This window comes from Montipora capricornis, chromosome 8, assembly GCF_036669925.1.
Source record: "Montipora capricornis isolate CH-2021 chromosome 8, ASM3666992v2, whole genome shotgun sequence".
Lineage (NCBI taxonomy): Eukaryota > Metazoa > Cnidaria > Anthozoa > Scleractinia > Acroporidae > Montipora > Montipora capricornis.
The window spans coordinates 21243384-21255883 of NC_090890.1; the positions used below are offsets into that span (position 1 = coordinate 21243384).

Here is a 12500-nt window from a genome sequence, read left to right on the forward strand (position 1 = left end):
CCCCTCGCCCATGTACCATGAATATGAATATTCTCTTCGTTCCCGCTATCCGAGACCCGTCCTTGGCCGGACTAATAGTCTAAACGATTTTGTTACTGTCAAATATCAACATATTGTGTAATCGTATCTTATTGCTGGCCTACCCAGCAATTCAGTCAATGCTGCAATTGGGTAAAATAAACAAGCATCTATCTATCTATCTATCTATCTATCTATCTATCTATAACTGCCTTATGCAATATAGAATTCACTGTTTCATTCAACAGCGGCCTTCCCTCTGCGTAATTAATTTTCATTGTATTTTTGTCATATTCCAGGGCAAAGGAACAGAAGACACAGTAAACCGCTACCAAGGCTGTCAGTTGTTATTTTTAGATATTCCCAATATTCACGCTGTCCGTGATAGTCTGTACCGACTGCAAGGAGTTTGTGAGTCTTCAGCGCAGAAAAAGTGGCTCTCACACCTTGAATCTTCGCAATGGCTGGCTTATATCACATCCATACTTAAGGTACTGTCTCTGACAAAAACTCATTAAGCCGAAACCAAATGTACTTCATAGCAGCTTGCATTTGAAGGTACTATGTCATGGGTGTTCTGCTGTTTGCCGGCCAAACCGTCCTTCACAAACGTTAATGTCTTAAACTCGGGCCCAAAACATCAAATTGCTAAAGGAAGATAGATTTGTTCTAAATTTATGGCCATTCTTTGAAAGGGAAAATGAAATCATATCCCGGCGTAATAAAAAGAGACCATCAAGTACCTCAAAGCAGTATTGCAGGCTTAAATTCACAAAGACGTTGTCAGCAGTCTTTGGAGAGACAGGGGTTGTTTACCATTTACCAAAACATCCCGAAAATTTCGATTGGAATTTAAATGATAACTAAATTTTGCTTTGCCCAAGCAAAGATTTTCAAGCGGAATGTCCAAAAAGAAAATGTGCTTTCTATACGCTCTCTCATGCTCTCTATGCCTTCCCGGGTCGCTCTCAGTAATTTGAAAGAATTTTGCAATTTCCATTCAAGAATTCTCATTTGAACAGAGCGGGGACCGCCTGTCCTTGTCGGTAAATTATGAACAACTAGAGGCATTTTACTGGAAGGTACTGGAAAAGTTAAAACTGTTCATAGCTTTCCACTTCGATAAATTTGACTTTGTGGGTGATTCATCGTATGTTTTTATCTGTCGTGTCTTAGGGAGCCGTAACCATTGCACGGTTTGTTGATAAAGGTGCCGCTGCCCTGGTGCACTGCAGTGATGGGTGGGATCGTACGTCACAACTGACGTCACTCGCTCAATTGTTGTTGGATCCATTTTATAGGACAATCACTGGCTTCCAGGTAGACTACACTTCTCTTGGTTTGACTATTGTTGGAGGGTCATTAAATCTATCACTTCTCTTACGATTTAAAGGTCTTAGTTGAGAAAGAATGGATATCATTTGGTCATCGGTTCCGTGACCGGCTCGGACATCCGTCATGCCCAAGTCAGCGATCACCTGTATTTTTACAGTTCCTGGACTGTGTATGGCAGGTTTGTATACATACTGGCAGAATCTTACGTCTCATTTTGCTTTATCTAAACCTTAAACATAATTTCAGCCATTTTTTGCCTTAATTTAACTAAGGTGTTGTCTTTTTAACCAATTTATTAGTGTACTTTATGTGCTTGGCTTCAGTTTCTTCATTGTGTTTTTTGTTTGTCATTTTTCTTTGCAACGCTGTTTTACGTTTATTTCCCTTGCAGATCCTACAACAGTTTCCAAGTGCATTTGAATTTAACGTGGATTTTTTAGTAAGGATAGCAGAACATGTCAATTCCCAATGGCAAGTTTTTAAGTGTTTTTTTTTTTTTTTGCTTCAGTCTCTGCTACTCCTTTTGTCATAGTTTCTCTCTTTACATTTGTTTCTTATATTCCAAGGATAAAGATAAGCTAGACAATTCGAATGCTGTGTTGCATTAAGTGATCGAAATTCCCAATTTGTGTCGACAGTGGAAGCCAAAGCAATTAATATTCAGAGGTCGCTCCAAGACTTTCTCGGCAATTTATCAGTACTCTCTTTTTTTTCCCTTGATAATCACATCGTCATAAAAACCTTAAACCTTTTAATTCACTTTGTTGTTTTTTAGAGAAAGGCGAAAAAATGTGCTAAAATGCATACCGTCGGGGATTTTCATAGCTTTTCAAATTACCGGATTTGATAATGAAGTAACGGGCATGGTTATTTTCTGTTGTAAGACCGATTGCCAAGTGCCTTAGGAGCGAACCCTCAACTATAAATGAAACTCTCAGAAATGCTGTTTACATTCTTGAGTTTGGAGGGAAAAAAGCATCAAGCTGAACTTGTCGCGTGAATGAAATGCCAGAAGATCGATTATTCCGTGATTTCTTGTTATTTTGAAGGATTTATTGCGCATAATTATCTTGTGTTTCTTTAGCCCTTGGCTTCCTGATGAGACCCAAGTGCAAAAAGAAAATAATAAGAAAAAGAAAAAAAAGGAAGCCCACAAATCTACAAATTTATGGCGTCAAATCAACGGACGGGAATTGGTAAACAACAAAACGTCGGGCCTCCGGCCTCAAACGAAAAGCCTGAATTTAACCGTCCGGTTAGCAGCCATGCAAAACGTGGAGCCGCGGTCAGGATGTCTTTCCAATTTTTTTTTTTTTTTTGTTTGTTTCAATTTTTGTTGTTATTCTCTTGTCCTGTTATTTTCGAATGATCGGAATCTGTCCTTTATTTATGATAGTGCAATGTAAACTTCTGTTATGTTAAATGAAAATAAAAAATAAAATAAAATAAATTTTAAAAATGGTGGAAATAAGTAAAAAAATGAAGCAACCTGCGGAAGCTCTTATGGGCGGGACATTTAATTTTATTTTTGCAAATCGGACTTCTTTTTTGTGTTCTTAAAATCATAGTTTTTGCGTACATGGGAGTTTGTCTTTGAAAATCGGAGTTAAGAAAATTTCCCGCTGAAATTGGAGTTTGCTTGTTTTCGTAAAATCTGAATTCCGAGTTCATGTTGTTGTCAATGTTGTTGTGTTTTTTATCACAAAACTGGATTGGGATCAAAGGATTCCGGACACTCCATCTGACTGTCAGTTTATGATCATTTATGGCGTATCTCGCACTTGGTACTATTTACAAGTGCAGCTAAGAACTTGAACTAGGGACAAATTCAACGAGTGGCAAGAACGGGTCTTGAACGCGGGTTCCCCGGATCTCAAGGCAAGCGCCCTAACCACTGGACAGCACATCCCCAGACATCACTGCCTCCTCCACACTGCGTCCAGGGTTTCATGCCAGTGAGCAGCTATCGACTATCCTTTACGTAAACTTGACGGTTATTCATGCAAGCTAATTAAGCCCTTTATTTTATTCAGGTTACAACGTTTTCGTACACCAAACGTTTGTGTTAAAAGTCGGACTCGCACAGGAACTTGCTATTCTATTTTAAACCCGATCCCTTGACGTCCGGAATAAAGATTTTGACATGGGTAAAAGAACTCGACCTCGGAATTTCAATTTCCGCCTGAAGTTCTCAAAGTTTCGAAAAACAAACTCCGATTTCCACGAAGACAAACTCCGATGTTCGCAAAAACCAACTTCGATTTTAAGAAGTCAAAAACAGTGTCCGATGTAGAAAAAACAGATGTCTTATGTCCCATAAGAGCTTAAGTAAGTTCCTTACTGTTTTTTTTTAACTTACTTCCACCATAAATGAAGGACATCCCGATCTTTCGAAAATAACAGATCAGGAGAATAACAACAAAAGTAGAAACAAAAAAAATATAGGAAAAGAAAGACCCCCGCCCCCGCCCCCGCCCCCGCCCCCGCCACGGCTCCGGCTCCGCTTTTTTAACCATCCGCGCGGCGCGATTATTCTCCAGGTTATTTATTAGTTTTTGTTCCTGTGGTAGCGCACTATACACTATGTCACCGGGTTGTAAGAGTGTCCGTGGTGCCAATAGGCCCGCAGCGCGTGCATAAATGGCGAAAATAAACATGGTTCATTTATTTCACATTCTTTACATAACATTAACATAGAAAGAAAAGTATAGTCACAACACATGGTTACAAGATAAAATAATTACAGTACAGGAGTACAGGTTATAAAATGTGTGTGGTGGTCAAAGTAGCGAAGGCTTTCTAGTTGACCACCACAGGTCAACCACCAACAGGTCTGCGTGCTTGAGTTTCAACAAAATTAGCCCCAAAATCGGCAAGAATTTGAGACGCTGACGAATAATAAAGTAGCCGCTATTTCCAAAACGATGGAATTACCTGGTTATAAATAACCTCGTCTAGGAGAGTAAATGTTTGACTTTGGCGAAACAATAGTTAACCTCAAGAGTTGGGCGATTGTGATCTTTGTGTTGAATGCGCACATTTCTCGTCAAACTTTACACTTAACAGAAAAAAAAAGCAAACTAACAGAAACAAAAACTCGGTGTCTTGCCGTCATTTTGACACAGATGTATGCTTTGTTTTTCGAGTATTAAACACGCAAGGTAACTTGGTCAAGGCGCCCGTTGAATTCGATGTCACTTTCGATTTTGCGATTTACTTGTGCAGCCAAAAGTACAATAGGAAAATTGAACGTAGCAAAAATCACCCAAAATGTTGTTTGCTGATGGTAACTTTTTATCTTCGCGGTTCAAAATTAATGTTGTTTTCATGTCGCATATTTTGTTGCTGATGGCAAAATATTTTATTCTCGATCGACCGTCCTGAAAACGTCCTTCTGCTCTTCCTAAAAACTGTATCAATATTTATTTAATTTTGCATCAATATTTGGTTTGCATAAATCAGGCTAACTAAATTTGTGCCTTGGTTAGTTCGCATTTTTGAGCGTTAAAATAGAATTTTCGGTCCTATGTTTCTGGCAGAAAGTGGTATTATTTTTTAGGTCTCCCATCCAGATACTAACCCCCGCCGGAGAGGGATTAACTTCAGTGAACTTCTGTATTAGAAAGTTGTCAGACGCTCAGAGTGCACGCTAAAACTTGTGGTGAAATAGAAGTTGTAAGGAACTTGAAAATGATCAACATGTCAGCTTCGAAGCCAATGTTTCTCGATTCCCTTTTATTTTCTTCATTCTTTCTGGGTTTAGTATTTTGCTAGTAACCACATGTCTTCTCAGGGGGCTATTTACCTAAGACATCTACCATGGCACTATGATGGTATGCGGTACCAAAACAATATCGTGTTCTATTAGAGCTACATATTACGCACAGAACCTGAATCTCCTGGAAGCACAAAACGTTGGCTCGATTTCCACCGCTCTCTCGAGTTCGGGTATCCTCCTCGAGAAGAGACGGCTGGACGCGTGAGCGATAGATTGTGTCTGTGACGTAAATTCAAATATAATTTATGCGAAGGTAATATTTGTGGGAAATAGCATTAGACATCCCAAAACATCGGTTTTAACAAAACACTAATTATATAACAATGCGTAAAACGTTTGTGGAAGTTTCCAGATGACGCGAGCTTGAGTTTTTGGTTAAATGATCAATGTGAGTTTGAATTCAACCGGCGAATCGTCAAAGAAATCTTCGGCCGCTTCAGCTCTCAGTCGACCTCATCGGCCCCCTCGTTTTGCCACCAAGAAACTCAGCAGTAATTCCAATTGATCTTGAGGAATTTTACTTGCTCATTCATTAACTAAGTCTGAGAAGAAATTGCAATAGTAATAGATTTAAAAGCCGTATTTTGACCTTGGCGCCACCGGAAAATTTAGTGAAGTTTCCGAACTCAGGTGGTAGAAAATGATGCAATCCCCATTCTCCAGCTTCTCGGACGCTTTCTGTTGTCGAAATCTTGCATGTTTCCTAACTTGAAAGCATTATAAAGCTCGTAACTTATGCCTGACCGATTTGTGCAGGCTAGTTTCTGATTGGCGGAGATTAACAGTTGCTCACCTCACGCGTCCAGCCGTGATTTCGGAAGTGGGCGCTGGCTCATATCCCGAAACAGCGGCCGGTAATCGAGCCTAGACAAAACGCTGCTCAGTTAACAGTATGGGATAAAGCGCTGTGTTTCTGCACTACCACACGTACGCAATGCGTGCCTTTTTATTTTCTTGTTATTGATTTCATTGTTTTGTGGCGTTGGCCCGCGTTAGCCGTAGCAACGCTACGCTGAAATATCAGAATGAATGATTTCTAAAATAATATTTTCGAGGTCCCTCATTAGACGTTTTTCAATAAAGTCAGGGACGATCCTAGATCTTAATTATCTTTAACCACATCCTCAGTAATTAACAGTTTGTCTCTGTCACAGGTTTGGAAATTTCTTATGCAACAACATCCATGACAGACGGAAGCTTTCAATTACCACACTCACAGTTTCATTGTGGGCTCATATAAAAGCTGTTGAAGACATCTTACTAAATCCAACTTACAAGAAGTATACTGAGGTAGGTGTGATGGTGGGGTCGCACACAAAACGAAAAAAGACAATAACACACACACGCCCCTTCCCACATTGCGCAACGCACAAGCATGAAACTTATAACGAAATAATTTTAAAGATTTTAATTTAGAAGAGGGAAAACAGGTGAAACATCTGTCATTGAAACAACCGACACAACTCTTAACGCTATTGATAAAAAGAAGTTAACTGCTGTTGTACTCTTAGATATGACCAAAGCCTTTGATAGTGTTAATCACGAGACATTAATTTTAAAATTGCAAGATGTCGGAACCTCCAGTCATACTCTCCAATGGTTTCGCAGTTACCTAAGCAACAGGAAACAAGTAGTACGAATCCACTCAACGCTGTCTGAGCCTTTGCCTGTGACCAGTGGTGTACCTCAAGGGAGTATTTTGGGGCCAGTACTATTTAGCATATATACGAATGATCTTTCCTCGATACCACAGAAATGCAGCACCCAGAGTTATGTAGATGATACGAAACTCATTACTTCCTTTCAACTAAAAGACAACCTGGATGCAATTACTGATTTGAAAGACGATCTGTTTAAAATAGGAGAATGGTGCTCCAATAACCTCTTGTTACTTAATCCTAGCAAAACCAAGTTAATGATATTTGGCAGCAGGCAAATGCGTGCAAAATTGCAATTTCATTCCCTTCCCTTTATGGGAAAGGACATCATGCCTTCAGACACTGCTAAAGATCTGGGCGTGATTTTTGGATTCTAATTTAACTTACGATGAACACATAATTAAAACGGCTTCTTCTTGCATGTCCTGCCTCGGCCAAATAAACCGCGTCAAGCATGTTTTTGACAAACGTACACTCCTGACGATTATCAACTCTTTAGTTTTTAGTAAATTATTTTATTGTTCTAATGTATGGGCAAACACGTCGAAGTGTAATATTAACAAACTGCAGGCTGTGCAAAACTTCGCCTGCCGCATTGTGAGCCTATTCGTAAAGAGCTCAATTGGCTACCTGTGGCAAACCAGTTATATTACCGAAGCGCTATAATGGCCTTTAAATGTATGACGGGCCACGCCCCTGAATATCTGTCTTCAAAATTTTTAAAGCGAGCCGAGGTGAGCGGTCGTAGCACCAGAAACTCTCAATTGTTGAACATTCCACTTTTTAAAACCGCTAGCGGCCAAAGAACCTTTTATTATAGAATAGTTAATTTATGGAACTCTTTAGATTATAATCTTAAACTGTGTGATTCAGTCACTGTTTTTAAAAATCACCTGAGGACCAAATTACTTAAAGAACTGTAATTTAATACTTATATATTTTAACAATTTTTAAAATTTTATCTTTTAATTGTAAATAGGAATATATTTGTGTTAATATTGTCTTTGAAAAGCCCCTTGGGGAAAGTCAATAAAGTATGTATGTATGTATGTATGTATGTATGTATGTATGTATGTATGTATGTATGTATGTATGTATGTATGTATGTATGTATGTATGTATGTATGTATGTATGTATGTATGTATGTATGTATGTATGTATGTATGTATGTATGTATGTATGTATGTATGTATGTATGTATGTATGTATGTATGTATGTATGTATGTATGTATGTATGTATGTATGTATGTATGTATGTATGTATGTATGTATGTATGTATGTATGTATGTATGTATGTATGTATGTATGTATGTATGTATGTATGTATGTATGTATGTATGTATGTATGTATGTATGTATGTATGTATGTATGTATGTATGTATGTATGTATGTATGTATGTATGTATGTATGTATGTATGTATGTATGTATGTATGTATGTATGTATGTATGTATGTATGTATGTATGTATGTGTATGTATGTATGTAAAAAAAAAAAGAAAACCTAAACAGTTGCTTAATATTACGGACTATAATTAGGGTACCTAAACTAACGTTACTTAAATAATTGTCTATTCCTTTACAAAACTTCACGATAATACTAATTATACTAATTACTTAACTCCAGTATTTACAGTCAAACAGTTCAGTCCTGTGCCAAACTAGCAGCAAAACCCTCGACAAGTTCTTTCCCACCACAAACTTTACTGCACCTGCGTCACTTTCTTCGAGTTTTCTCTTCTCGGTGCTTCCTTCTCTTCTGGCAATCAACTTCTTCTTTCAAACTTTACTGCACCCGCGTCACTTTCTTCGAGTTTTCTCTTCTTCTTGCTTATCTCAAACTTCTTTAATTCTTTGAAGGATTTTCCTCACTCGCCACCACTGATAAAGGGGCTTTGTCTTTGAATTCTTTCGGCAGCTCCCGCTAATGGCTCTTAGCAGTGTTGTTTTCTCTCTCCCTTTTGCCCTCAGGCTTTCGTTCTTCAACCCTTTGCTTTTCCTGTTCGTCAACAAACCACTTCAGCAATCAACCAACGCCCACGACTTTTTACATCTATGTATAGTTGACTAATTCATTCAAATTACGACTACAAGCAATGACTACATTACAACACTAAGAAATTCTATAACACTAAAACGGATAATGCATAATACACTAGGGAATCGTACAATTGGTAATTAACACTCACACTAACGAACAAGACGAGTGGCTAAAACTATTTACAAACTGGTGACAAAAAAAATCAATAATTACGTGACAGTAGGGATGTTTCCAGTCTTCTGGCCAGCGTCTGCACTTACGATAGTGAGTTAGGTTGTCTGAGTGAGTGAGTGATCGCGTGCATGAATCACTCAACTAATGAGGTCTTTATTCAATTTTAACAATTGATGTCCATTTTACAGTTATTCTGTTTGCGGCCTACTTCTTGCCTTTTCCTTTCTTAATTTTCCTTATGAAAAGAGAAATTTTAGAGAATTTACGGCAGAATTTTGACAATCGCATGATTATTTGATTAGAAAACCTGTTGGGGAACCCGGTAGGATTTGAGCGGAAAAACAGCCTTTGGAGTCAAAATGCCCATAAAGGCCTGTTTACACATTCGTTCAACAAAAGTTGAAAGGATGTTGGACAAATGTTGGACGCAAAAACAAAGTTGTGCGGAGGCCGTTCAAACGATTCCAACATTGCGCCAACAAAAGAACCAACACTTCCGCGAAATTTGATTGCGAGGAACTAAGAACTAGAAACCAGACAACCTCGTCCAGATAAACTACACCATATTGACTTTTGCGGCCTGATGTGAGCATGCGTGTGTTCTACAATTGTTGAATATTTTTGGCATGTCGAGATCGAGATGTTTAATGCCGAAATTTTTCAGAAATTTAAAATGTAAATTCCTGACGGGTAGAAGTAAATTTCATTTTAGATGAAGATTCTTTGAACACTGAAAGTTGCTGAGATGGTAAAAGAACTTGAACTTTTAAATTTGCTAATCTAATTTGGGTAGCTAACTAAAATCAAGACCAACTAACACCAGAAAGGTCACGAAATTACCTTCAAATAATTTTCCGTGGAAAATGTTGTGATTTTCATCCAAGCCAAAAGAATTTCACGGGAAAATCCGGAGGTAAGGTATCATTAACATCGATCACGCAAATGAAGCTACCTGATGCTATCAAGTGACGTGCTCATAATTTGTTTTCTCTCTTTGTGCATCGCCCGCGATACAGAATTATTTGACAAACGTATTAAACCTTGAGAATGACGAGTGCTCTTCTTCTCAGCTGTTGTGTTTTTTTGCTTGCAGACGTTGTTTCCAGTGTCAAATCCAAGAAGGCTTCGGTTGTGGGTGGATTATTTTTTAAGATTTGACGAGACTGCTTGGTCAAAGCAAGATCCTGCTCTTCAAGTTGACGACCGCGAGACAGAGGTGAGGCTCTGGGCTTTCATATATTTATTTACGCCTTATTGACATCTAATACTACGCCCAGTTATTTATTTATAGCACTGTTTTAATTTTCTCTTTTAGCTAATCCGACTTTTCGAGCACATTTCAACACTCAACTCAAGTTCTTGTGGCTTTTTTTACCTTTATAACACTAGTACCTGTACTTTCAAAACTAAGGCCTATATCAAGCGGGTACTTTTGGAAATGTGGATAGTATTGATATAAAATGGCGTTAGCTGTAAGTTATGCTTTCATGAGTGATGGGTTGCTTATCTGTGTTTTAGCCTCTTGTTAGTAAGCCACTGGATTCAGTCATTTGGGTCCCCGATGACAGAGCGCGGGAATGTGCAGACTGCAAACAGAGATTCACTCAGTTTAGGAGAAAGGTTATTATGTTATTATAATTATCAGTAGTAGTAGTAGTAGTCGTCGTCGTCGTCGTCGTCGTCGCCGTCGTCAAGCTATTTCTTCTTTTTCTGAGTGGCTCAGAAACCCCACATAATAGACCTTTTTACCGATATGGCGGCCATTTTGATTTCTATTGTTTCGAATAGCTATTATGGGATGCCTAGGGGGCAAATACATATTAATTTTCCCCCTGAGCATCCCATAATGTCTTTCGAAACAATAGAAATCAAAATGGCCGCCGTATCTGCAAAAAGGTCTATTTAGTTAGCTTATTGAATGCATGAAATCGAACGTTTGGTTACAGAAAATCATTTGTAAGAGTGACGTCATGGCATGCCATGTTATTGTTCCTCTGATAGCACACTGTCTTTGAAAGAGCTCTGATATCATAAATCAATACTGAAAAAAAATATTGCATTTTTGGCCTCATCCAAAAATCGTTTAATATTGAATATTTAATAGCTTTGTGAGAGCAACGGGGATCTCGGTCCCGCTCCACCTGCAACTGCTGCAGTCCTCGTTACAATGGATGAAACATTTCGACCCTTCCTCCCTTATGTTGGCAACAAGGAAATCTTGGCACCTGGAGATGATCAAGGTTGAGTTTGCAATATGAGAATGTTAGGGACGCCAGGCGGGCAGATTCAAGATTGAGGGGAGTCGGGGTGTTTCAACAAAACGCTGTGTCTATTTGACCGGCAGCTGGTCAAGGTTTTGAAATCACTAAGTAGTCGTCAGTCCATTTTCCCAATCCAAAGTAAGCCATCTCGATTTGGAATTTGAAAACGCTTCCAAGGAGCTCTTTGACTGCCAAATTCTGATACGCGTTGACTTTCCCTGGGCTTACTAGACCATGCAACTGGCACTTTAGAGTTCGAATTGAAATCACTTAATGACCGACTATCTGAAAACATCGTGAAATATCTCAAAACCTAACAATTTATCTACTTTAGAGTATGATATACCTGAATAGATCGAGATAGCTTACATTGAATTAGGTAAATGGTACGGTTTCGTAACATTTCTATATTTCGTAGGACTTCCGGTCATTTACTGATTTCCAAATTTTGACCGAATGCCGTTTATTTAGACACAACGTTGTATAAAATGTGACGCGGTTTTTGCACTAAACATGGTTTCTTTAAATCCCTTAGCATTTGACTGTAATAACTAGTTACATTTTATGCAGCCTTGACCCAACGCCTCCCTTTAGTTGCGAGTTTTATATGCTAAACTTGAAGTCTTGAATCCAGGGAAAAATTTGCATTGCTGATTTATCATGCTTTTTTTTTTCTTTTAATTTCTGTTTTTCTGCACACTGTCGATGAACAGCATCACTGCAGGTAAGTCGTTGCTTATTTCCCAAAGTTTTTGACGGAAATTCCATAAATTGTGCTGAAGTGGGTGCAAGTGCCACTCTGGCGAAGGGCTAACGCTCGAAAAGTCGTCAGCTTTCCAATTTCTGTACAGTTGGCAATTCACCGTATTAACTCGAATGATAAACCCATTTGTGTGGGTCACTTCCCCCCGACGCGAGAACCACAGCTTCTTTAGAAACTAAACCCCTCCCTTTATCATTCCATTCTGTCAAAAAAGTGATCGTTAGTATAAACTCTGTTGCTAGTCAAATTAAAACTAAAGTAGCAATAGTTTTTGCGTTACGAGTTATTTTTCACTGTATTCACTTCTTGAACTTCAAAAACTCGTCGAAGCAGCATGTTAAGTGTGATCAATATGAATTACTTTTTTTCGGTTTTTATAGAGCTTGTGGTCAAGTATTCTGCAGTGACTGTACGAAGCAAAGGATTTGTCTTCCTCAGTTTGGATACACAAACCCTGAAAGAGTTTGTG

At 38.6% G+C, this 12500-nt stretch overlaps 1 protein-coding gene across 3 annotated transcripts in view; it reads left to right on the top strand.

The window, feature by feature from the left end:
• Window positions 1-12500, top strand: part of LOC138059501 (myotubularin-related protein 6-like) — a 50267-nt gene that overhangs the window by 30255 nt on the left and 7512 nt on the right. For 2 of the 3 annotated variants that reach the window (XM_068905145.1, XM_068905147.1), the window contains 9 exons: window positions 318-509; window positions 1195-1338; window positions 1412-1531; window positions 1745-1824; window positions 6286-6421; window positions 10101-10223; window positions 10526-10627; window positions 11982-11992; window positions 12412-12500. The exon at window positions 12412-12500 is cut by the window's right edge and continues 44 nt beyond it. In XM_068905145.1, coding sequence (XP_068761246.1) covers window positions 318-509; window positions 1195-1338; window positions 1412-1531; window positions 1745-1824; window positions 6286-6421; window positions 10101-10223; window positions 10526-10627; window positions 11982-11992; window positions 12412-12500 — 997 coding nt within the window. Of the gene's footprint in view, window positions 1-317; window positions 510-1194; window positions 1339-1411; window positions 1532-1744; window positions 1825-6285; window positions 6422-10100; window positions 10224-10525; window positions 10636-11981; window positions 11993-12411 lie in introns of all 3 variants that reach the window. The other variant, XM_068905146.1, reaches the window with a different exon arrangement.